The sequence below is a fragment of the Myxocyprinus asiaticus genome, chromosome 48 (assembly GCF_019703515.2).
Source record: "Myxocyprinus asiaticus isolate MX2 ecotype Aquarium Trade chromosome 48, UBuf_Myxa_2, whole genome shotgun sequence".
In the NCBI taxonomy this organism is placed as follows: domain Eukaryota; kingdom Metazoa; phylum Chordata; class Actinopteri; order Cypriniformes; family Catostomidae; genus Myxocyprinus; species Myxocyprinus asiaticus.
In genome coordinates this window covers 27,643,146-27,669,640 of record NC_059391.1, presented here as the reverse complement: position 1 = coordinate 27,669,640, position 26,495 = coordinate 27,643,146, and the positions used below count along the sequence as shown (strand labels likewise).

General features: G+C 35.2%; 2 protein-coding genes across 3 annotated transcripts in view; one reads left to right on the top strand and one right to left on the bottom strand.

The window, feature by feature from the left end:
• LOC127437111 (ribonuclease inhibitor-like) overlaps positions 1–26,495 on the top strand; it is a 481,472-nt gene that overhangs the window by 376,157 nt on the left and 78,820 nt on the right. The window lies entirely within an intron of this gene.
• The window catches only part of LOC127437105 (DENN domain-containing protein 2A-like), a 54,433-nt gene that overhangs the window by 4,220 nt on the left and 23,718 nt on the right, over positions 1–26,495 (bottom strand). For both annotated transcript variants that reach the window (XM_051691777.1, XM_051691779.1), the window contains exons 2-17: positions 26,150–26,236; positions 22,609–23,559; positions 20,201–20,328; positions 16,748–16,863; positions 16,444–16,641; positions 14,568–14,661; positions 14,153–14,203; positions 12,297–12,484; positions 12,020–12,129; positions 11,379–11,448; positions 11,054–11,131; positions 9,273–9,413; positions 7,031–7,179; positions 5,345–5,522; positions 3,622–3,663; positions 515–611 (exon numbers count right to left, since the gene is read on the bottom strand). In XM_051691777.1, coding sequence (XP_051547737.1) covers positions 515–611; positions 3,622–3,663; positions 5,345–5,522; positions 7,031–7,179; positions 9,273–9,413; positions 11,054–11,131; positions 11,379–11,448; positions 12,020–12,129; positions 12,297–12,484; positions 14,153–14,203; positions 14,568–14,661; positions 16,444–16,641; positions 16,748–16,863; positions 20,201–20,328; positions 22,609–23,559; positions 26,150–26,235 — 2,677 coding nt within the window. In that variant the 5' untranslated portion in view covers position 26,236. The remainder of the gene's footprint in view (positions 1–514; positions 612–3,621; positions 3,664–5,344; positions 5,523–7,030; positions 7,180–9,272; positions 9,414–11,053; positions 11,132–11,378; positions 11,449–12,019; positions 12,130–12,296; positions 12,485–14,152; positions 14,204–14,567; positions 14,662–16,443; positions 16,642–16,747; positions 16,864–20,200; positions 20,329–22,608; positions 23,560–26,149; positions 26,237–26,495) is intronic.

Sequence of the window (26,495 nt, the reverse complement as noted above, 5' to 3'; positions counted from 1 at the left end):
GGTTAATGCTCTATCGAGTTTTAAATCAACAAAACCGACCTCCCTACCTTAAACCTAAACCTAACCAATAGTGTCATAAAAAGCAAATGTGAGATGAAAAACACAACTGCGTCATTTTGTGCTGCTTCTATGACACTTTGGGCTCATGTGTCGACTCATGTGCTCTTCAGGACTCGTACCCCGGTCCTTTACATCACAAGTGTAACGCTCTATCAGTTGAGCTACTGCGCAGTTTGATCCCATCCAAACAAGCTTGTAAATGTAGTTGGTTATGTAATGCAAATGTTAAAATAAGTCATGTGCTATAGTAAAAGTGTTTATATGTCATAAGATAGCATTGTGTGAAGAACAAAGCTGGTAATCTGCCTTTTTACTCATGATTTGTGTGAAATTGAATAAAAGTCAGTGTTGTTGTAGCGCCTCTAGTGTTCATTTCACCAGGAAACTGCCGCGATACGAAAAACAAGCCACGTAAAAATCATTTTGCAAAAATGTAGGTACGACAGTAACTCACCGTTTGGATTTTCACAGGCCAAATCTTTTCTTTTCTCTAGAACGTGTTCCAGAGCAGACTGGAGTTTATGAGGCAGAATAAATTCTTCATCATCCATCTGAAACAGCACAAAAATGAGAAAAGACAGACTTGTTCATTTAACCCACTGAGTCCCACGGGTAACATTCAAAATATGTTTTAGTTTCTGTTTTGGTTTTGAGTTTCAACAGTCAAAAAAGAGTTGTTGTGTTATACAGTTGTCAACTATAAATCAAAGTGCAAATGAAGTCTTGATTTGAATGTGAATATTTTGATCTGGATAGTGTAAATAGCCACATGACCACAGCCATTTAATTACATGCATTCTTTTATAGAGCTTTGACACTGACATCATCTTTCAAAGGGACACAAGTACTTTATTTGGAGCATATAATATAATATAATATAATATTACATAATATTACAGTATTTATAATATATATACCGTATACTGTATATGTATTCAGTATAATTGTAGAAATAATTTTATGCTATAACCTTAATGTATAATATAATATAACATCTTTTTCAGTTACAATTTTGTTTTTGTACTGTAGACAAATAAAATATATCAAAGGGACACGTGTACTTTATCTGGAGCATATAATATAATATTATTTATAATATATACAATATACTGTATATGTGTGTGTAAAATAAATATTATAAATATAAATGTTTTATATTAATATAATATATAATAATATAATATATAATATAATATATTATAATATAATACAATATAATATATAAATATTTATAATATATACAATATACTGTATATGTGTTTGTAAAATAAATATTATAAATATAAATCTTTTATATTAATATATAATAAAATATAATATATTATAATATAATATAATATATAAATATTTATAATATATACAATATACTGTATATGTGTTTGTAAAATAAATATTATAAATATAAATCTTTTAAATTAATATATAATATAATATAATATAATATATAAATATTTATAATATATACAATATACTGTATGTGTTTGTAAAATAAATGTTATAAATATAAATCTTTTATATTAATATATAATATAATATAATATAATATAATATATAATAAAATATAATATAATATAATATATTATAATATAATATAATATAATATAATATATAAATATTTATAATATATACAATATACTGTATATGTGTTTGTAAAATAAATATTATAAATATAAATCTTTTATATTAATATATAATATAATATAATATATAATAAAATATAATATATTATAATATATAAATATTTATAATATATACAATATACTGTATATGTGTTTGTAAAATAAATATTATAAATATAAATTTTTATATTAATATATAATATAATATAATATAATATATTATAATATAATATAATATATAAATATTTATAATATATACAATATACTGTATATGTGTTAGTAAAATAAATATTATAAATATAAATGTTTTATATTTATATATAATATCATATAATATAATATATAATAAAATATAATATAATATATTATAATATAATATAATATAATATATAAATATTTATAATATATACAATATACTGTATGTGTTTGTAAAATAAATATTATAAATATAAATTTTTATATTAATATATAATATAATATATAATAAAATATAATATAATATACTATAATATAATATAATATTATATATAAATATTTATAATATATACAATATACTGTATATGTGTTTGTAAAATAAATATTATAAATATAAATCTTTTATATTAATATATAATATAATATAATATATAATAAAATATAATATATTATAATATATAAATATTTATAATATATACAATATACTGTATATGTGTTTGTAAAATAAATATTATAAATATAAATTTTTATATTAATATATAATATAATATAATATAATATATTATAATATAATATAATATATAAATATTTATAATATATACAATATACTGTATATGTGTTAGTAAAATAAATATTATAAATATAAATGTTTTATATTTATATATAATATCATATAATATAATATATAATAAAATATAATATAATATATTATAATATAATATAATATAATATATAAATATTTATAATATATACAATATACTGTATATGTGTTTGTAAAATAAATATTATAAATATAAATTTTTATATTAATATATAATATAATATATAATAAAATATAATATAATATACTATAATATAATATAATATTATATATAAATATTTATAATATATACAATATACTGTATATGTGTTTGTAAAATAAATATTATAAATATAAATCTTTTATATTAATATATAATATAATATAATATATAATAAAATATAATATAATATATAAATATTTATCATATATATATATATACAGTATACTGTATATGTGTTTGTAAAATAAATATTATAAATATAAATCTTTTATATTAATATATAACTCAATATAATTCTAGAAATCATTTTATGATATAAACGTTATGTATAATATAATATCTTATATAGTTTTTCAGTTACAATTTTGTTTTTGTACTGTATCATAAATCATATATAAATGTATAAATCAATAAATAAATATATATGTACATTTAAATAAAAATGTAAAATGTCCGTTAAATATTTTTTAATAAAATGTTCACAGGACACATAGACATGTCAATGGTTGTAAGTGTGAATTGTAGATTTTAAAATATTGTTTCATTAAATGAAAAAAAGGAAAAAAGAAACATGCAGTAATTCTTGGTTTATCAATTCTTTTTCCAAAATTGCTGGAATGGAGTCTTCATCATCAAGAAATTGTTACTTTATTGTTTGCAACATTCTATTGAACTAAGCAAATTACTTTCTTTAATTTTTAAATTATATTTTTTTATTTCATTTTTTTTTTATTTTCAGTTCAGAAAAGGCATGCAGTTTTGCTATTCAAGGAGTAAAATACATGTGCTCATTTAGCTGGGGAAAATTGGGATTACAATTATTTATTCATCAGGTTTAAATTCATCATCCAGCAATAAAAAGCCAAATTCGGTTATGTTCTTTGATTCATAACTGAAACACTAAAAGACACAACTACATATAAAGTGGCTACAGAGTACCGTACCTGTCGCAGGAAACGACTGTTGCCAAGGTCAACCACCAGGACCTGAATGAGAGCAGAGGGATAACTGATGTCATTTCCTCCTGTGGCAGCAATCTAAGGCTGAGTTCAGAATGGCATACTACTAATACCTCTCTTACTACTTCTGCTATATCAGTCTAAGGCAGGAATAGTAAGAGTAGTATTGTAGCCTACTGTACAATTCCAACGCTTATCGCAACTTTAATGAAGAGGTCAGAGGTCGCAGGATGGCCACCTGGACAGGAAGTGCCCAGGGATAAATATTAGAAACATGGTCGCCCTCTGAGCCTCTCTTTGCCAGCTCAGCCCCGTTGTTTATCCAAAATGTAAATATAGAATATTCGCAGCACGTCCTAGAAATTACTGGCTCCATTTCCTTCCCAGATTAGTTATAATGAGGTGTAAAATACACGAGGTGAGAGGCCAAACAACTGAAAATTGCTTTAGAGATATTCTTTGGCTATGTTCCGAAAAGCATACTTGTATTTCTCAAGCAGTATGCAGTATGTATAATGTGCGCAATATGCAATTTTTGCCCAAATGTGCATTATGCAACCAGAGCATACTGCGTGAGATACTGTTTCCCACAATGCCATGCTGAATTAAACATGTTTTATAAAAACTGAATGCACACTAGTATTACATGTGGAACATCTGCAATATTTGGAATTTAATACTAATTTCTTTACACTGAATACGGCTTACTATTTCTTTTTTTAAGTAGTAAGTTAAATTTTGCAATTATGCAATAATAATAATACCAGTAATATTTTAATTTTACTTGCAATTTTCTGCAAAACTTTGTTTCTTCAACTTTGTGCATTTTTGTATCTGAGTAGTTGATTTTGAATAAAACAAACAGATTTCAACTTTTTTCTTTTTGTTTCATGAAGGTCTCATTCAAACTGAATTGTAAACCTTTTAACAGGTCTTCATCATTTATTTTTGGTATTTTCAAATGAATTTTATGAGCAGATTTGACTGTTTTAGCCTTTGTCCCAGACACAGATATTCAATATTTAACTCTGAAAATCTATGATAAAAAATACAAATTATTACATGTTTAAAACTATGATCATCTAAACAAAGAGTGAAATAAACAAACCATTTCAATATTTATTGTGTGAAAATGATTTCTATAAATTTTTCAAAAATTACGACTGTCGCACAGTTGCGCACTTACTGTAAATGTTTTGCCCCTAACGAAGTTTTTTCAAAAGTTATTGTACTTGTTAACCAAGCGGACAAGTGGACTGTCAGTGAAGAGCGTGCTTGAGATGAAATATTAGACAAAACAAAGAAAAATCAAGGGAATTATCACTTTTACTGGGCATTTCCAATCACGCTGTAGTTTTGCCAAATTATGCAAAACGTGTGAAAATATGATTTAATTTTGTGTATTTAGGATACATAAAATGTTAGCTATGAAATCAGTCATAGCAAGACAAAGGACTCATCCATTTTTATTTCAAAATGTTAAAAATGTCATTTCCACCTCAGAATTCTATTAAACACAACACAGAATTGGAAATGTCCAAGAAATGACACTGTGCTGGAATCGCCCAGTAATGTATTTTTGGCACTTTTGGGCACTCAACTGTGTTCTGCTTCATTCGTATAGAGCAGATACAGTAAGAGAAGTATGTTAGTATTCTATTCCAAACAGCCAAAGCCTTTGAATGTTTAGATGTATCAAGTGTCTCACCTCCTCTAGAGGGAGCTCTTTTAAATGGGCCAGAGAGCTGGAGAGCAGCCCAACGATGAACGGTGTTGGAGTACACACAATGTCCATCATGGAAGGTGGGAGAACTGGGATGTATGTGTGTTGCCAGGTGAACGGGTAAAGCAATGCCACCATGGCATGACAACACTTAGAGAGTGTACTACAGAGAGAGAGAGAGAGAGAGAGAGAGAGAGAGAGAGAGAGAGAGAACAAAAAGTATATTTATTATGATTGGAATTTCTGTGCTTGCACATTTCCACCAGAAGATGGCAGTAAAGAAGAAGAATGTATTAGTGGTGTTTACTAAGGCAATCCTACCTATTGCTATTGCTCATACTGAGAAGAAGTTATATTCTTCACCTTGAGTATTACATTTCGGCATCATATTCATTCCACACCATTTGTGTTATGGATGTGAATGATGCCTCAAATCATTCAGCTTGTTGAGGAGAGGTGTGCTATTACTTTTTGTACTGTTTTTGCCTGGTGTAAAAAAAACAGGTAAAACTATCCCATAGATTTACATTGAAGGAGGGTTGGGCTATTATGCAACCACCGATCAACCACTGTTGCACGTGACTTTTGTACTATACAAATGTGCTTTATTTTGATTATTTTTTTATTTATTTTTTTGCATTAGGGTAGGCCACTGACGTCTTTAGGCTCAATATTTTTTATTTTATTTTCTCAATATATTATTGAATTTTTTTTTTACTTAATATTATGAATAATAATTATATATATATATATATATATATATATATATATATATATATATATATATATATATATATATATATATATATACATACACACACACACACACACACACACACATACACGTATATATATATATATATATATATATATATAAAATATATATTTTTTAATTTTATTGTATTTTATTTTGAGTGAAATATGACCTGGATATTTTTTGTGAGATTCACCCATACAAAACACCTTGAATATAATCTGTATTTTGTCTTTTTTCAGTGGCAGAATTTCAGATTCTCTTTGGCATTTTTAAGCATAAAGCCCAATAAGTTTATATCGTATTTCTTAGTTTCTAACAGCAATTTTTTGCATTGTAATATCAATGCCTCATGTCTTTGAATAACAACTTTTGATCTATTAAAATCCTAATAAAATAAGTTTATGGTTAAACTGTTTATGACCTTACCCCGATGAAAGAAAACCATTTAAAGTGTTTGTTGTCGATGTATTAAGCATAACTGGTGTAAATCATACATGTGAGGATGACATCTTTAATTGCTTTTTCCAACCAAAAAAAAAAGAAAAAAAAATCTAAAAAGTTGGGGTTGACTTTTGTTTCCAAGGCGACAGCCTTTTTTTCCATATCTGTCTTGAGCTGTGAAAAATGGTTCCACAACCAACATTTTCTCCTATCTTTTCATTCCTTTCCTGTCCTCTTCTGACCTATGTCTCTAAACTCGTATCAGATTTTCTTCTTAAATTAGTCTATTTTTATTTATTTATTTTTTCCACTGTCTAGACGTAAATGTCTCTTGCCGCTCAGGTAAGGTCATTGAATGCATGGAAATCCCTACATGTGAACCATTGGCATTCAGTCTTCTGGAATGGTCAAAAAGCCTAATTTGAGCCCAAATTCGCAGAGAGCAAAGACACGGTGAGAGTGAAAGATTGTACCTGAGATTGTCAGCGGTGAAGATCACCCTTCGCTCCAGCAGAAGAGAAGCAAACACTCGCAGAAGCAGACGCAAACTCAGAGAAGAAAATAAACACTCGAAATCCACGTGTTCCAAACGGGAATCTGACGGGCGACATAATTCAATCACCTAAAGAACGAGAAGCAGGATTATCTTTGTGAATCAAACTCATGTTTAATGCAGAAAAGCTCACCACAGAATTCCAGAAAGTTCAAAACTGACCCTACTAACAGTACTCTCTAAATACAGTGCATCCGGAAAGTATTCACAGCGCTTCACTTTTTCCACATTTTGTTATGTTACAGCCTTATTCCAAAATGGATTAAATTCATTATTTCCTCAATTCTACAAACAATACCCCATAATGACAATGTGAAAGAAGTTTGTTTGAAATCTTTGCAAATGTATTAAATAAAAAAACAAAAACAAAAAAACACACACGTACATAAGTATTCACAGCCTTTGCTCAATACTTTGTTGAAGCACCTTTGGCACCAATTACAGCCTCAAGTCTTTTTGAGTATGATGCTACAAGCTTGGCACACCTATTTTTGGGCAGTTTCTCCCATTCTTCTTTGCAGGACCTCTCAAGATCCATCAGGTTGGATGGGGAGTGTCGGTGCACAGCCATTTTCAGATCTCTCCAGAGATGTTCAATCGGGTTCAAGTCTGGGCTCTGGCTGGGTCACTCAAGGACATTCACAGAGTTGTCCCGGAGACACTCATTTGTTATCTTGGCTGTGTGCTTAGGGTCGTTGTCCTGTTGGAAGATGAACCTTCGCCCCAGTCGGAGGTACACTCTGTACATTGCTGCATTCATTTTTCCCTCGATCCTGACTAGTCTCCCAGTTCCTGCCGCTGAAAAACATCCCCACAGCATGATGCTGCCACCACCATGCTTCACTGTAGGGATGATATTGGCCAGGTGATGAGCGGTGCCTGGTTTCCTCCAGACATGACGCTTGCCATTCAGGCCAAAGAGTTCAATCTTTGTTTCTCATGGTTTGAGAGTCCTTCAGGTGCCTTTTGGCAAACTCCAGGCGGGCTGTCATGTGCCTTTTACTGAGGAGTGGCTTCCGTCTGGCCACTCTACCATACAGGCCTGATTGGTGGAGTGCTGCAGAGATGGTTGTTCTTCTGGAAGGTTCTCCTCTCTCCACAGAGAAACGCTGGAGCTCTGTCAGAGTGACCATCGGGTTCTTGGTCACCTCCCTGACTAAGGCCCTTCTCCCCCGATCGCTCAGTTTGGCCAGGCGGCCAGCTCTAGGAAGAGTCCTTGTCGTTCCAAACTTCTTCCATTTACGGATGATGGAGGCCACTGTGCTCATTGGGACCTTCAATGCTGCAGACATTTTTCTGTACCCTTCCCCAGATCTGTGCCTCGATACAATCCTGTCTCAGAGGTCTCCTTGGACTTCATGGCTTGGTTTGTGCTCTGACATGCACTGTTAACTGTGGGACCTTATATAGACAGGTGTGTGCCTTTCCAAATCATGTCCAATCAACTGAATTTACCACAGGTGGACTCCAATCAACTTGTAGAAACATCTCAAGGATGATCAGTGGAAACAGGACGCACCTGAGCTCAATTTTGAGTATCATGGCAAAGGCTGTGAATACTTATGTACGTGATGTTTTTTTTTATTTTATTTTATTTTTTTTTTATAAATTTGCAAAGATTTCAAACAAACTTCTTTCACATTGTCATTATGGGGTATTGTTTGTAAAATTTTGAGGAAAATAATGAATTTAATCCATTTTGGAATAAGGCTGTAACAACAAAATGTGGAAAAAGTGAAGCGCTGTGAATACTTTCCGGATGCACTGTAAATGTAACTTGGTCTTATTGTGCACATTTCATCAGTGTGTGTTATTCTGGAAAAATAAAATGTTTGGAATCTTTCATCATTGTCCACCACTTTCCTTTCAACAAGCACTCTTATTTTTCAACCCCTCCTTTTTCATGATCCAATCAATTCCCAGTGGATAAAATCAAGTCTTGCCCTAAATTTATTTCCAATGTTTCACTTGGAAATACGCCAACTTATTAAATTAAAATGGGTGTGAGTGCCGATTCGTTTTGACTTTAAATGCATATACTGTAGCTGCTATAGGTTTGATTTGTTGACTTTTAGAAGTACCATAGCATGTAGATGTCCTCAAATCTAAAAGTTATGGACTAAACTCCAAAAAACTTTTCATTTTCCCTCGTATAAGCTCACTTCTGTTCCTGAGCCCGGAAGAAAGTTCTTAATGCTGATGGTTCGGCCTGGTGCTGGAAACGGCGCTTCCATGATTCCTCTCATAAACGGCTGGACCAGCGCAGGAGAGATGGCTCGTCTCTTCTCCACCTCATCCAGGATCTAAATCAGATAGAAATTAACATATACTTTATAATAAAATTTATTTTTCCCTGAAGTAAAAACAATAAAATTATGGACTGCTATTGGGATTTCGTGTTTTTTAGATCTTTTTTACATATACAGTTCTCGATTTCACCATTCATTTGCTAATAAGCAAATTAATTTAACTTTAAAACAGTAAAAACCTTGATGAAACATGAAGAAAATATGAGAATATGTCATGTATTGATGGTAGATTGCTGCCATATGGTGAAAATGGAAAAATAACTTGAAAATCATGTTTTGTCAATAATAGCTGCAGTGTTTTATGCAGCCGCCTACTATGTACCAATTTTTTATTTTTATCACAAGTTAAGCATTTAGATAAATATTTAGACATTAGCAAACTATTATTTGTTGAAATTTAGCATTTGATTTTGTTTTTTAACTGGTTTATTTAGCAATAATGTCACATTATGCTTACAGTCAAACCTGACCATGGTGTTACAAAGAGACAAAAAGACATAGAATAATCATTTTGTTACCAATAATTTATTTCAAACAGCAAAATGTAATAAAGAATTTTTTTTAAAATGTTAAAATAATAGAAAAAGAGTAATAAACAGAAATGAACTGTGAAAATGTAAGTAGTGTATGAAACAGAAGACACAAACTTTGTTCTTTGTTCTGTGTGTGTGTGTGTGTGTGTGTGTTTGTGTGTGTGTGTGTGTGTGTGTGTGTGTGTGTGTGTTGCACTGAGGGTGTGTTATGGTCTTAGCTCCTCATTAATGTGTGTGTGTGTTCTGCATTTTGGCTGATTTATAGATATTATTTGGCTAAATAAAAACAATGTCTGTGTTATACAATTTTTACCATTTTTGTGTGTGTTTATATTTGTGTGTGTAAGTGTGTCGGGGGGGGTGGTGGGGTGTATGTTTTGCACTCTTCATATTTTATAGTCTTACCCCTTCATTTCTGTATGTGCTTTTTCTGCATTGTGGCTGATTCATATAGTGTACAAATAATTGACAAATAATTTTAAAAAATTGCACTGTTTTCAGTTATTTCCAATGGTCGGTCGATTTTGACTGCAAACAGTGAAAGTCTCATTTTTTTTTTTTTTTTTTAACAACTACTAAAGACATTGAATCAAATAAAAAACAAATGTTTGTGTTTTAATGGCAAATGGAGAAAAAGTCTCCAAATCTTGTACTGCTCAGATAAAGAAACCATTTTTATTACATCGGAAAAAGTGATTTTGGTCAAAAATGACCGAACAGTATAGGTACATTAAATATGTTGTTTTTCAAAGACTGCAATACCTAAAGTCCCGGAAGGAAATTGTATATTTTAGATACCTTAACTGGTCAGTTTTTAACCATTTTTAATCACATTTCAGCTTCTTCTTTTTTTTTTACAGTTCATATAAATGGTCCTGCGTTGTGACAAATAAATTTTTTAAAGTACCAACAAAGTCATTAAAATAGTATATCAAATAATTACACAAAACATTTTTAAATTGTTGTAAAATTGTTTTAAATGATGTATAGAATGTCACAAACTTTTAATCAGGATTTTAACTCATTTGCATACAGATGAATGTAACAACCCAAAAATATACTGCACATTAAAGCGCATAGAAGGCGTAATGAGTGAAATACCTTAGAAAACAGATCAAAACAGCCCAATCTGCTCACAATACAGTAGACTTCAGGTAGACGCCTTCCTTTACCACTGGGCTGTAAACACACACACACATACATTTCATACATTTTTAAAGATGCTACTTTAAAAGGAATTTGATTGGTCAAATCTGACTGAGGTACCACCAAAATCTCATTATTAACATACATGCTAAGCATAGGAAATCCATTTACACAACACAACCCAAATGTATTTAATAGATGTACTTGCTTCAACAATCTTAACAAAAATGACAAATAATTAGCAATGAAACAGTAATTAGAACTTGACGAAGCAGCTCACCAGTAAACGTCGACAGTAGCCAAATCTCCGACTCCCATCTTCTCCAGTTAAAACGAACGAGAAGGTCTCACTAAATAAAGCAGATTTGATTCAGTTTTACTGCTATGATTTGTAAAATTAATATAAAAAATATTAATAAATATGTTTTATAATTAAATATTATTTATAAATATTTATTTTAAAAAACAAAGTGTACCTATGGACTTCTCAACAGCAAGAAATACATTATTTCCAGGGTTCCCACACCTTTCAACCAATTAATTTCCATGATTTTTCCAGTTGTTATTTAGAAATGACTAATTCTGTTATTCATACATCAGTCATGTTTTCTGAAAAAGCATTTTAATGAAAAGTTAACAGAGATTACACTCACGAGGAGCTTATTTATATAGTTTAGTGCTAAGCAGAACTGTGAAATTTTATATCGACTATACTATAGAGATCTACATAACTTTAGAGATTTAATTACTTTCCATGACTTTTCCAGGTTTGGACATCTAAAAAAACTCCCTGATGTTTCCAAGATTTCCCTGACAGTGGGAACCCTGTATTACAACAAATGAACACAAATGTGCGGCTTGAAATATCGAATCATTAATGAGGCTGTTTTTGTGTGACAGTAAAGCTTTCATATATGATACCTGGGGAAACTGTCCACAGGTGTCCAGTCTTTTGCATCAGGAAAACAGAATTGTGGAATGACTTTCAGCTGGTCTTCAGCCTCACGCATAAACTTAAAGCTGCGTTCCAACTAAAGGTGAAAATAAGAATTGGAAATACACACAATATGCATGAAAGAGTTCAGAAAACCTTGGTAGGCATTTACTGATCTGCTCATATTCAAACGGTCCAATTAGATCAATTTATTATGTCATTGTGGAGTATTCAGCATTGCTTGAAAAATCTGCTTGCAGATACCTTGAGAGGGAACTGTTGCGTGACTTCTGGGAAATACGGAACACCTGCTTTCGTCTTATGAAGGGCCACAACAAGGAAGTACTCAAATAACTTCCTCTCCTGAAGTTCCATCAAGTCTCGCTCCAGAGTGCGATATCGACCGGTTTGCCTCAACATAGACTGAACCGACACTAATCGCTGACTGTGAGCTAAAATAAGAAAACAAATGCAAAATATAGAGTACATGAACACAATCTTGCTTGGTTACTCATGAAAGATAATGATGTAAACGTTTGTCCTTACAGTGTGTTAATTTAAAGAAAAGTTTGTTAATCAAATGTTGTTGATTACCACAGAAAATAATTCCCACTCGTCCCTCAGAACTTAAAGATAAGTGTGTAAGTCTATAAGACTAGTGTGATAAAATCACTTACTAACCTTCTCTATGCAGTTATAGCCAATTTTTCACCTCATGTGATGACTATGCAAAGACATTAAACCCAGTAATTTTAACACAGTGCATGCCAGTGTACCAAAAAGGGGCTGTTTACATAAATTGTCCACAGGGATTATGTTGGTAACTCATAACCAGAAATGATTCCTGTACAAAAGGCTGTATAATAACACATGTGTGTACAAAACAATTAATATGAGCTCTTTAACACAAATGGGTGCTTCTTCAATTTTGGGCACACTCTTACTAGCTTATTAATTCTCTGGTTTAATAGAATTCTGTGGTTGAAATTTTGCTGATGGAAATTACATTTTTAACGTTTTTGAAATAAAACGGCAGTCTTGCTTAGGTTTATTTCATTGCTAACATTTTATGTATCTTAAATACACAAAATAATATTTTTACACTTTTTGCTTAATTACAGTGTGATTAGAAATTGCATCCGATAAATGTTTTATATTTACCTTGCTTTTTCTTGGTTTTCTTCAAACATCACTTGTCTCATTTTATTTCAAGCACGCTCTGTACTGACACTTGTGTCGTCTTGGTTACACTAACTTTTGACAAAACTTTATTAGGGGCAAAATTGGAAATGACGAAACAACTCTGGGACAATCGTAATTGATAGACATTTTTTACACACTATAAATATTGAAATGGTTTATGTTTATTTCACTCTTTGTATAGATAGTTAAAAACTTTCCAAGTTAGTTTTAATGTGAGCTTCATATAACAAAAAAAATAAAAAAATAATCTTATGCTTGTTTTTATAAAAATCAACACCTGGGGGGGTCTGGGTAGCTCAGCGAGTATAGACGCTGACTACCACACCTGGAGTCGTGAGTTTGAATCCCAGGGCGTGCTGAGTGACTCCAGCCAGGTCTCCTAAGCAACCAAATTGGCCCAGTTGCTAGGGAGGGTAGAGTCACATGGGGTAACCTCCTCGTGGTCGCTATAATGTGGTTCGCTCTTGGTGGGGCGCGTGGTGAGTTGTGCGTGGATGCCACGGAGAATAGCGTGAAGCCTCCACACGCGCTAACGCGCTCAACAAGCCACATGATAAGATGCGTGGATTGACGGTCTCAGACACGGAGGCAACTGAGATTCGTCCTCCACCACCCGGATTGAGGCGAGTCACTACGCCACCATGAGGACTTGGAGCGCATTGGGGATTGGGCATTCCAAATTGGGGAGAAAATTAAAAAAATCAACACCTGGAACATGAAAGTTCCTGAAGTTGAAGAAACACCTAAATATGCGCTTCACATTTCTGCGTTTAAATCCTCACCCTAAAACAAAACTTTCGTCCCTTAGTGTTACAAACTAATAAAATTATATTCAAGCACGCCACAGTTGTTGTCGAAAGAGCTTAAGTTGTTTTTGAATCCGGAACATTCCTTCAAGGTCTGCAATTTTATCTCACCTTTCAGTTTCTCCTCCGTGTCACTTTCGGACTCGCTGTTTTCATCTGTAACTGTGCCACAGAAAAGAGAGAGAGGTCAAAGGTCACCAAAGAATCAGTATGCAGGTACTTGGCGAGTCATATTTCACGCTCGAGTGCACATGTGTATCCTATAAAAATAGCATAATTCTGTCATCCCTGCAAAAGTGGGTCAAACGCAACTGACCCGAAACTGTAAACGTGTCCATAAAGCTAAGTGGACACACATGTGAAGGGGGCGTGGGCTGTCCCACTATGCATTGTTCATCAAAAATGATTTTCGGGTGAACTATCCCAATAAGGGATATTTAATGTTTATTAAAAGTATAGATTTAATTGAAAATGATAGCTCTAAATTTAGCCAAAACATAATATTTGAATTCTTGCCTACACACACCTCTTCCCGAACTGGACTCGGCTGACTGCGAGACCCTCTTCATCTTCTTCTTCCCTCGTCGGGCCTCAAAGATGCCATTGATTTTCTGCACCATCTGTTGGAAAAAAAAAAGACAAAACCATCATCTTTATCAGAGAGAGTCTTGCCAAGTCTTTCACAAAGGAGTTCTGAAGGAAATGACTTTTCCCTCCATTTTTCAGATGTTCTTAGGTGTCTTACCCGCCTGTCACATCTTTCTTGTAATTTTATTAGCAGTCAGACCAGAACCATAAATCAATGATAAGTTAAGGATTAAACTGGCCCTGTTTGATAGTACCAAGGTTTTAATAAATAAATGCTTTTATTTAAGATTTACTTTACATTTCAGGGGTTTTTTAGAAAGTTTCCGTAATGAATTGTTAAGTTTAGTTTGTATTTCACGGACCTTTTTCTTTTATCTAGTATATAACTTGTATTATTTTATATTTTCAATAGAACGCAAACAAATATTTTTTTGGGCTAAACCAAACAGTGTGATCAGTGTAGTCTGATTCTGAACGAATGCTAAGAGTCAGTTCTTTTGAATCTAAACAGCAAAACATACAGCGCTTCCTATCGAACAAATGACTTTTATCAGCACGTTCTTATTATTTAATCAAAAACGTAACTGAACCATCATTCATTTCATCACGTCCAACTTGAAATGAACCAAGAATTTCGAGTAAATACTGGATGGTTGTTGATCTGACAGTGTGATGAATAAATAAAATGTATTTATTAAAAAGTCCAAACTAGAATAAACGTTACTATATCTATATTTTTGCAAACAGAGTTTAACGTTCCGCATTCTACGTTTCGCCGCAGTTTCCTGGTGAAATTACCACTCGAGGTGCTACAACAACTGTGCGTTTTATTCCCTTTCACACAAATCACCACCACAAAGGCTGATTATGACTTTATAAACACTTGTTTTTACTTTATTACTCACACACTGCTTTTACTATAACGTATCATTTGAAAAATGACACTTGTATTACAGACTCACCACATTTACACACTTATTGCAGTGTGATTAGCTTGCATGGAAGATCACCTAATAGAGTGTTGAACACATCGACTTTGAAGACCGCGGTTCAAGCCCAGCCAAACACGCAAGCTGACACGTGAGACAAAAGTGTCAAAGAAGCGAAATGAAATGATGTGGTTGCTTCAGAAAATGTGCTTTCCACTACTCATTTGCTTTTAGGACACTATCGGTTAGGTTTCGGTTAAAGTTTTAGGTTAGGGAGGTACATTTCACTCATTAAAACCTTGAATATTAACCATAAAATCCATGTCTGTTTACGACACTATTTCACTCACTTTTGGCGCCCCCTGCTGGACATTTCACTGGGAAACTGCAGCCAAAAGTGTAAAGAAGCATGTAATTTCGTTTTGCAAATATATGGCAGTGGCCACGTAATTTTCATGAGATCAGGCTGAGAAAGTTTGTGTAAACACACCGTTTCCTAGAATCTGTTCAGTTAAAATGTGAAAACATCTCGTCATTTGGTAACAGGCTGCTGAGGGCAGGACAATTCGATATGAGTTACATTTATTCATTAAATATAATAAATCTTACTTAAAAGTTCTAAAAGTATCGTTAATGGAACCGTTAAAGAATCGGAATCGTTGAAAGAAATCGGATCGGAACTTTAATCGCTAAATTCCTTACTATTCCCATTCCTACATATGAAGATATGCAACTAGTGATTTTTATTTTAATTTTATTCCAGCTGGTTTTTCACTTAAAATGTATATTTAATTTGTGTTAATCATTTGAACCACAGTATGAAAATGATTTTAAATCAATCGTTTTTGTTTAGTTGTAGAATATGATAATAACCCTAGATGATACCTTTGGAATTTTTCTGCGTCTCCTGTTATAGGGGTCACCTGACAGGCACGGGGTGTCATCAGGGCTGCTGGGCGTTGATGGAGGGCTGACTTGCGATGGGGACATGATGCCGCCGTCTCTACCTGTCTTGCGCAGTTCCAGCAGCTTGAAACTACGTCGCTCAGAGTTCTGTCTGAAGAATCCAGGCTTAGAGGAGAGCTGTCATTGAGAAATGATAAAAGAAGTGATGGAAATATTGAGTTATTTCTACAAATAATGATGTGTTTGCGTCAGTTAGAATTCATTAAGAACGCTGTATAGATACCTTGGATGGTGTGTCAGGAATAGGGGAGGAAGGATACGAGGGAACAGGATGCTTGCTCCCAAGACATCGGCTTTCCGACTCTATATCTTCATATGGGTTCTCCTTCGATGGAGGATCTTTCAAGAAATATTTATTTACATTTAGTCATTTACAGACCTTTTTATCTAAAGCCACTTAGAAATTAGGAATACAATAAGCAATTTGTCATACAAAAGATATGCAAAATGATTCACTGTTTGCTGTTTCATAACAAACAATTGAAAATCAGCTTCTATAATTATGGGCTATAAACCATCATGACATGGCATTATGACCATTTATTGCTAGTTTCCTCCTGTCGATGCAGCCTGATTTAGTCCCATTTTTCTGCAATGAGATTTCAACCTGACGTCATGTGTTTGGATGGTTTTGTATTCCTTTGCTCCAGATGTTTGAAGGTTTGCTAGAGATTCTATGCAAACTTGAGTCATTTAGCTGTGGCATCTCTGGTGGTGCTGATAGGACGACAAACTCTTTGCGAAATCTGGCTTGGTTTGTGCGAAGAACGAGAGAGGGGAAGAAAGGGGGATGTAGAAAACCTCTGTTATGTCGATTTATTAACCAGATGTGCTGAGTGGGAGAAGAGCTTAGATGTCGAGACACGCAGTTCTAGAACACAAGAGAATGTACGCAACGCTCCACGTTCAAAGCCATTAGAAGGACAGCTCTTTGCAAGGGCAGATAGAGCAACTTAAGATCCCATGACTGTAAAGTGCCATTACATAATTAGACACACAAGTAGGAGGATTACTCACACAAATTTAAGGAATGCTCTAGGTTAAATACAAGTTAAGCTAAATTGACAGCGTTTTGTGGCATAAAGTTGTATGTTGTTTACCACAAAAAAAAAATTTTTTTTTGATTTGTCCCTCATAACAAAAAAAAAGCAAAAAATGTGGGTTACAGTGAGGCACTTACAATGGAAGTGAATGGAGCCAGACCATAGACATTAAAATACTCACTTCATTTCTTTTTTGTTTGTTTGTTTTTTATCCCTTTTCTCCCAATTTGGAATGCCCAATTCCCACTACTTAGTAGGTCCTCGTGGTGGCGCGGTTACTCACCTCAATCCGGGTGGTGGAGGACAAGTCTCAGTTGTCTCCGCTTCTGAGACCGTCAATCCGTGCATCTTATCACGTGACTCCTTGTGCATGACACCGCGGAGACTCACAGCATGTGGAGGCTCATGCTACTCTCCACGATCCACACACAACTTACCACACGCCTCATTGAGAGCGAGAACCACTAATCGCGACCACGAGGAGGTTACCCCATGTGACTCTACCCTCCCTAGCAACCGGGCCAATTTGGTTGCTTAAGAGACCTGGCTGGAGTCACTCAGCACACCCTGGATCCGAACTCACGACTCCAGGGGTGATAGTCAACGTCAATACTCGCTGAGCTACCCAGGCCCCCTAAAATACTCACTGTTTCAAAAGTATAGCCACAAGATGTAAACAATATGCATGTTAACATGATTTCAGTGTGATAAAATCAGGGATTCACCACCGTCAGAGCCTGTACCAGATTACAAGGTTTGCACGTTACGCCATCATGACAACAAAGTTGCACCGATAAGGTTAATAAGCGATTTTATCACACTAAAATCATGTTAATGCGCATATTATTCATGCCTTGTGGCTTTACTTTTGAAACCGTGAGTATTTAATGTTTACGTACTGGCCCCATTCACTTCACTTGCCCGATTTAATTCAATTGTATGTACCTGACTGTAACCATTATTGCTTTTGTTTAAATACAAGGGGGAGTCTCAATATTTATTTTTTGTGGTAATGCCACAAATGTGTCAACTGAGCTTAACTTGCATTGAACCCGAAACATTCCTTTAAACTTTGTCTGGCCAGTTAGACTACAGGTTTCTGTCATAATAGATAATCAAAGGTGAATAGAAGTACTAAATGCTCTAGATCAGTGGTTCTCGACTGGTTGGTTGCAACCCATTTGTTTTGATGGATCATATACAGCATGGAAGAACAATGTTAAATGCAAACCATAAAATGCAACTAATCATGCATGTATAGTTAGTATAGCAAAATAAATAGGCTTCTCAACTTTTAAAACGGAGGGGAAAAAATCTTCCCATATCTTTTGTTGACATTAAAGGCAGTGCAGCCAATTAAACTCAATGCTACTTTGATGCAAATTCAGAACAAAGTCAAATTAGGAAGATTCCAACATAGAAAGTTTGAACCCTCAACCTCAAAAACCATGTAATGTACAACGCAACAAAATCAGTTGCGAAACACTGATCTAAATTGTGCTCAGTGTCCTCAATAGGCTCTGGATCATTCTTAATGTTGTCCACATACTTTGAAACTCAGCAGAATGTGGACTTTTGAATTTGGACAAATTGTCAAGATTGGGGACAAAATCTGGGCCTGGGCAGCTCAGCGAGTATTGATGCTGACTACCACCCCTGGAGTCACGAGTTTGAATCCAGACCATGCTGAGTGACTCCAACCAGGTCTCCTAAGCAACCAAATTGGCTCGGTTGCTAGGGAGGGTAGAGTCACATGGGGTAACCTCCTTGTGTTCATGATTAGTGGTTCTCGCTCTCAATGGGGCGTGTGGTAAGTTGTGTGTGGATCGCGGAGAGTAGCATGAGCCTCCACATGCTGTGAGTCTTTGCGGTGTCATGCACAACGAGTCACGTGATAAGATGCACGGATTGAAGGTCTCAGAATCGGAGGCAACTGAGACTTCTCCTCCGCCACCCGGACTGAGGTGAGTAACCGCGCCACCATGAGGACCTACTAAGTAGTGGGAATTGGGCATTCCAAATTGGGAGAAAATGAAAAAAAAAAAAAAAGATTGGGGACAAAATGTAAAAATGTAAGAACTGGTCATTGAAAAACCCATATCAAGCTCCTACTATTCTAAATGTTTTTGGGGGCCGTGCATCCCCCAGTTTATAGTGGTTACCGCCTTTCCTGAATCCCTCACTCAGTTGTTTTATATTTCTTCATCTTTTGTCTTATCTATGATTAGGACCTCACATTATGCCACTGAGAAGACCAGATGTGGGATAATCCAAACATAGAGGGCCAATGGTGAGGTTGAGCAAAGAAACAAATGCTTGAGAAGGGCTTGTTTCAATTTGATTCTAATTAAAGTTTCAAGCTCCAAGGTTTATATCTAATTGCTCTTTCAGGTGAACAGTCAAAGAGCTGATCAGTTGTCATTCCCTCAATTCCACTGAGTACGAGTGCTGAATCCAAACGTAAGCTTTAGTAATAGACCAATAAATCAGCCAGTGTGATCCATCGCTTATCGGATGAACGAATGGATGGATAGATTTGCTATTTCATAGATATTCATGCTATTGTGGCATGAATTGTCCCCTACACATTCTTCTTTACCCATAGAGCATTATGGTGCAGTGCATTGTGTTACCTAGGATATCCTCATAGACGTTTTCTTCTGATAAAGTGCGAGTGAGTCCTAGCTTAGATAGCTCATACAAATCCGCTTGACAACCCTCCGCTGCTGACTGTAGAAGATCCTCAAACTCATAAGATTTCCTGCAGATTCAACAAATGCAAACAAAACTTGTAATTGAGAGAACGAGAGAACCAATCATGTCCACAGGAAATTGAAGAACTTCCACTGGAATAACAAGACTTTCTGTACAAGATTGGAGTTTGAGCAATCTTCAATTAAAAACAGACCCCCTAACCGCAGAAAAGCCAGAAGATTAAGATTGCACCACAATGTCAAGAAGTTTTAAAAAAAAACGTATTTTCATAGATGGGTTGGACTGATAAATACTACCGTTAAAACTGCTTACCCTTAAATATTGAGGAAAGTAATCCTTCAGGGGAGACTTTGTTTCAAAAGGTTTATTTTCACATTAGGGCGATATTAAAATCAGACAGTAGGCTACTTAATTTGAGAGGTTCTTTCAGTCCACGTGCCGTTTCTCAAGTAAAAACATCCACATATGGAACGGTACATACCACAGAGGGCACTCTGAGATGAAGAATTATTGGGATTTAAATCCTGACTATGGATCTGTTAAGCTTCCAAAGAAATAAATCAAAAGCTAAGCAAGGTGGATTAAGGCAAGAAGTTACTGATGTATTGTTTAACAGTCTGAAAATTAGCCCTCACTTAGCCAGCCCTTGCTTATATGCTACCATTTTTGTCATATTTTACTGGTGATTTGGCACATGCTATTAAAACATAAGCTTAGTGAACAGTTTGAGATTTCAGACTTTCTCAGTTCAAGTAGACAGTAGCTGTACTTTTCTATTGCCTACACAGAAAATAGTATAACTAGCATCAATGTTGCGCTGACACCTTAGTGGCATAGATGCAGCATTACGCAAAAAAATGGAAGTTCTCGCCGTTTAGTTCTTACCGATGTCATTGTAGAAATGCACTATTCGCAGTCAATCATGGTTCAGATATTTTGAACTGAATTGACAACTGAAAGTGTCCAATTAAAGGGCAATATACTGAGATAAAGTGAGTAATATTCAACAGGTAATGTGCTCTCAACATGGCGGCGTTCACGAATATGTAAAAATATGTAAAATAAAGCAGCTTATTCTCAAAGGCCAAGTTCACACAAATCCTTTCTTAAGTTTCCTAATGACATTGTTTTCCAAAGCACCCAGTTCTGGAGAGCATTTGCGAAACTTTTGGTGGAGTAAGCCCAATTCCAGTGTGAATGAGAGGCGTAAATGCAGCAAAATCAATGCGTTTTTAAACAAACATTTATTATCAACATTAATCCATTTCCTAATGTCACAGTTTCCCAAAGTATACAGTACTTGAGACCATTTTCAAAAGTCTCTGTTTTCAGTGGGGGAAAACGCTGTTCTAGTGTAGATGAAAGGCTTAAAATTACTGAAATTCATGCATTTTCAAATGAAAATGAATTTGCTTTTTTGTTTGAAAACTTTTTCTGTTTCCTAGAGTCATCTTTGTCTAAAGCAGTAGTCCCAACCTGGGTTAGTGTTCACAAGGGGGTCACAGAACCTCATATGCTTTGAGGCTATTCCCATACCAGTAAGACAGCATGTCAGTGTACTCCTCTAACTCAACATGATATAAGTAAAATCTCAACATAAACATTAAAACACTGTCCAAAGACCTTGACATCATGGCAACTGTAGCCAAACCTTTTTAAATGTCACTCTACCATCCAGAGCATCTTTGCACAACTGCATGAGGATGAAGCGCAACAAGTAGTGAGTTTGTTTTTATTTGATCTTAAAAATGCATGGAATTTTTACAACTTAATAACCACACCATCTATCGCTATTTATCTACAGTATACATTCTGTATACTTATATTGTATACAGTGTATATGAGTTCATACACAGGGATTGGGTGCGCAGACTTTCATTTATGTAAGAAGGGGGAGGCTTTAAGGAAAAAAGGGTGTGAACCACTGGTCCAAATTATATGGTTATAGAGAGGTTTTCAAAAGTCTCCATTTACGATGGAGGAAAACACTGCTCCAGTGTGGACGAGAGGCTTAAACATGGCAAAAATCAATGTGTTTTCAAACGAAAATGTATTAGTGTGGACGTGGCCTAAGACCACATCATTTTAAATACATCAAAAATACTATTAATGAATACTAAACTCAAAAATACTATTTCTTTACGTTTAAAACTTTATCAAAAATGAATAAAGGCACCTTTAAATAGGACTTTGTTATAGGTAACATATCCAAGTGAAGTACATACATACATATGAGTGCCAATTGCGATCTAGAAACTGTGAATTTGGAGTGCCAGTTACTTAATGTTAGATCAGGTTGATATCCATCTGATTTTCATCCCCTTACCTGTTGTTACTGTCTCGAGCTCGTCCTGATGGTCTTCTACAAACCCCTGGAGGTGGAGGGCAGGATGGAAGGGGTGGGGCAGGTATGGAAGGTAAAGGGGGTAGATTCCGTCTACCCTTGATGGAACCTTGGATGGCTGTGGGGTTGTTTGTCTGTGTGTGGTGTTGAAAGGTTCTTTGGGGTTTGGGTAAAGGGTTAATAGAAGGCACTCCAGGTTCACTGTAGACATTCTCAGGGTCTCGACCTTGACGGCTGCCAGGTCGGCTGCTCACAACGTCCAGAATCCCAAAGATTGGTTCCACCCCCCTCTTCTCCATCTCCTCCTGTTCCTCCTTGGAAGCTGGGCAGAAATAATTGCCTGGCATTGCCAAGGACAACTTGGAAGGAGTCTCCTTCATGGCTTGCTCAAGTTTTTTTATGTGTGTCAATACTGACTTCTTATCCTTACTGGTTTCTGTCGTTTTCCCCAATGGGGCTTTGTCCGAAATCCATTCTTTGTCCTTCAAAGGTCCCTCAGAAGTGTGTTGAGATTCTCCAAACTTGCTTCCATTCTCTTTGCCAGAGTTCTGTCTTTCCCAGTTTAAAACTCTCTTGCTGTCTTTCCTTTGTACCTCATTCTGGACCTTCTTCACATTTTCAGTTTCTTTTAGTCCCGGGGGTTGGGGAGTTGTCCCGGTGGTCTCTGTTTTACCTTCCCATTGGGAGATCTTGTCCCGAATGCTGGCTGTACTTTTGAGACCTGAGGGAGTCCTTGAGGACTTGTTACAACTGCTCAGGCCATTCTCAGTGGGCCGAGGATTGGAGGGCCCATTGTGAGAAAGCATGATGTTGTCTCCTGGGCTTTGGTTGAGGTTTCTCAGAGACGTGAGACTGTCCCCAACCCCACACAGGTCTGGCCGCTGAAGCACCACAGACTGTGCCTGGTCGAGCTTCAGCCCGCAGCAGTGGAGCCTGGAAGGTCCATGCAAAGATGGTAAAGACATTGAGAGTGTCTGAGAGCCATTAAGTTATTAGAAAGTAATTATAGAGTCTTGAAAGTAAAACTATATCTTCGGCCACCAACACATCTCAAAATATAATTAATGCAAACTAACATTTTAAGAATAACCAATCTCTAACAACCACAAAATGTCATGCATACCAGTGTGGTTATTTAGATGGCATGCAGCACAAACCAAGTATGCAAAAAGTGCCTTTCCACCATTGGGCTGAACGGTCCTGTGCATGGTGAGTTACGGTTCAAGTAGCATTTCCACTTGTGCACAGTCTGGTATGAATACAAACCATTCCTGGACTGCCTGGACTTCTCAGCACGGTTAACTAACCGCACTTAACCGTGCTGGTGGAACGCCTTTAGAATGTGGCGACTAGCGATTGGTCACTTGCTCAGTCAGCCCATTGTAATTTGTGCTGCACCACAATGGTAAAAGAAACTGCAACCATGCCAGCGAGCCCGGATTGGTACGGAACAGTTCTGCAACAAGGACTGTTCCGCCCGGTGGTGGAAAAGCGGCTGAAAATTCCCCTTTGGCATTGAATTAATAGTTGACTCAAAGATTTTGTCAAAAACCTAATGTCGCTCCAGTGCTAAAAGTGCTAAAATCAAATATGGCAGCTACATCGATAACATCACACCTCATTGGTTCTCATCGCATCACTATCAACATAGCCGCCATATCTGATATTAGCACTTTGTAAATAATTTGATTTTGATAGGAGTGAATCAGGACTTTCATTTTATTCTATTCATTACACAAAGTGACCATATCTCTTTAGAAGATGTGGAATATAGTGCATGAGTCATATCAATTACTTTTACTGAGGTTTCATGGGGTTTTTAGTCCTTTTTGTCCCACCACTGGGCCAAAGTTCAGGGCACAGACGTGCATCTTTCTCTTTATTTAATTGGAGTCAATAAACACCATCTTGGATTCCATCCAATGGCATCATCCAACAAACAAACAAAATGAAGTGCATCTACCAACTTTGTTTGTGTGCTAACTCCACAAAATGTCAGAGAAAAATCTATTCTGCAACATGCCTTCAAACTGGCATGCCAAATAGTGATTCTTCTTTTCAAATACAAACTGTTGGCTCAAATAAACTTTCAACAACTTTCTTTTGTCATGTTGTTTTCATTCTGGCTAATGTATCTCATTTCATGAAGCTCAAGGCAGCAAAGAGGAAAAACTAGGTCAAACTCCAAAACCCCAAAGAAAATGAGCACAGAGAGATAGGGGGTGAGGGGAGTTAGGAAAGGCAGAAAAATGAGGAGAACATCCTAAAAGACTTGGACAACGTGATATGTGATTGTCTTTTTTTCTTCTCCTTTGAGAATGAGCTAAAAGGAGCTCAGTCTCTGGAATGGCAAATCAGATAGAAACCAAAGTCTCGTCTACCTGCAAAGCTTACAGAGAAAAGGCGTTTGAGGTATTAAGAACCAACAAAGGTGTTGGAAAGAAATGAGATTTGACAAGAGAAAACCCTGTGAAGTTCTCTCTATTTTAACATTGTTTTCTCCTAATCTGGCTTGTAGAGACTTCCAATGACTCTCAGTGATACAACTCGGCAGAAAAGACTCACTCGTTTCACTCATTTACACACTGCTGGCTTTCAAGTTTGTACTAACATACTGGCTTTCCAGACCATCATGGGTTGGCAGTGCCAAAGGGGTTGGTCACACTTTATATTTGCCATCTTACACCTAATATAATACACCTTACTCTACTGTGTACTTACATTAAATACATACAATATTATGTATTTACTGTGTAGCTACATTTTGTTCTGCAAAATTCTCACAAGATTCACATCTGCTGCTACTGAGGTTAAGGTACAGGTAGTTTAAGGAGTATAGGGTTAGGGTTAGGGGTTTGAGTTAGGTTTTAGGATAAGGGTTGGGTTAGGGGTAAGGTTAAAAGTGTAATTACAAATTTAATTCATTGAGGGTACTTTAAATGTAATTACAATGCAACAACTCATTTGTACATAATAAGTACATTCTATCATATGCTTAAGTATATAGTAGCTAAGGACACCTAATATAAAGTGGGACCATGGGGTTTCATTAATTTTCAGTACAAAGAACTTATAGACTTGTCCCCAAATCACCCTCAATGTGGCACCTGGGGATGTTTATGAAGTCTTTCAATGCTTACGTTATTAAAAAAGTTTGGTTTGCACTGTATATCATCGGGGAATTTCAATTGAAAGTGAGCTTCGCTATGCCCTACTCACTTCGAAGGGTGCAGGGCCTAAATGTCTTATATGTGTGCGTTTAGGGAACCCTTGTCGAAACATTTGAATCTGAATGTGACATTGACTATGTAGTATCAAAATAGATTTTTGCAGCTGTTAAGATTTTTGTGATACATCATTGGTCAAAAAAAAAGATAATCCAGCCAAACCTCACGGCATTGGTTAAGCCGATGTTGTCATGACACACCGTGCAAACAAACAGCCTGCAATTCTGTCTGGTACCTCTAGTGGTACAGAAATTTGCATACAGCCACTTTAATTTCTAGTGACAAAAAATACGTACCCGTTAGCTGATTGGTAGGTGCAGTCCTCTGTGTTCGTACAGAGCAGTAATGCTCTCCCGCCAGTCATGGTGCTAGCAGACGGCATTCTAAACATAAAAACACACATTAATAAACTGAAGTTTACTATCAAAGTTATTATATTATGGACATATACTGTGGTAATACCATGTTTTATGAACATGAACCATGATAATACTGTGGTTTGGGCATGTTCTATGGTAATACCATTGTTTTATGGACATGTATCAAGATAATACCATGTTTCTGGACATGTACCATGGTAATAGCAAGTTTTTGGGCATGTTCTATGATAATACCATGGTTTAATAGACCTATACCATGGTT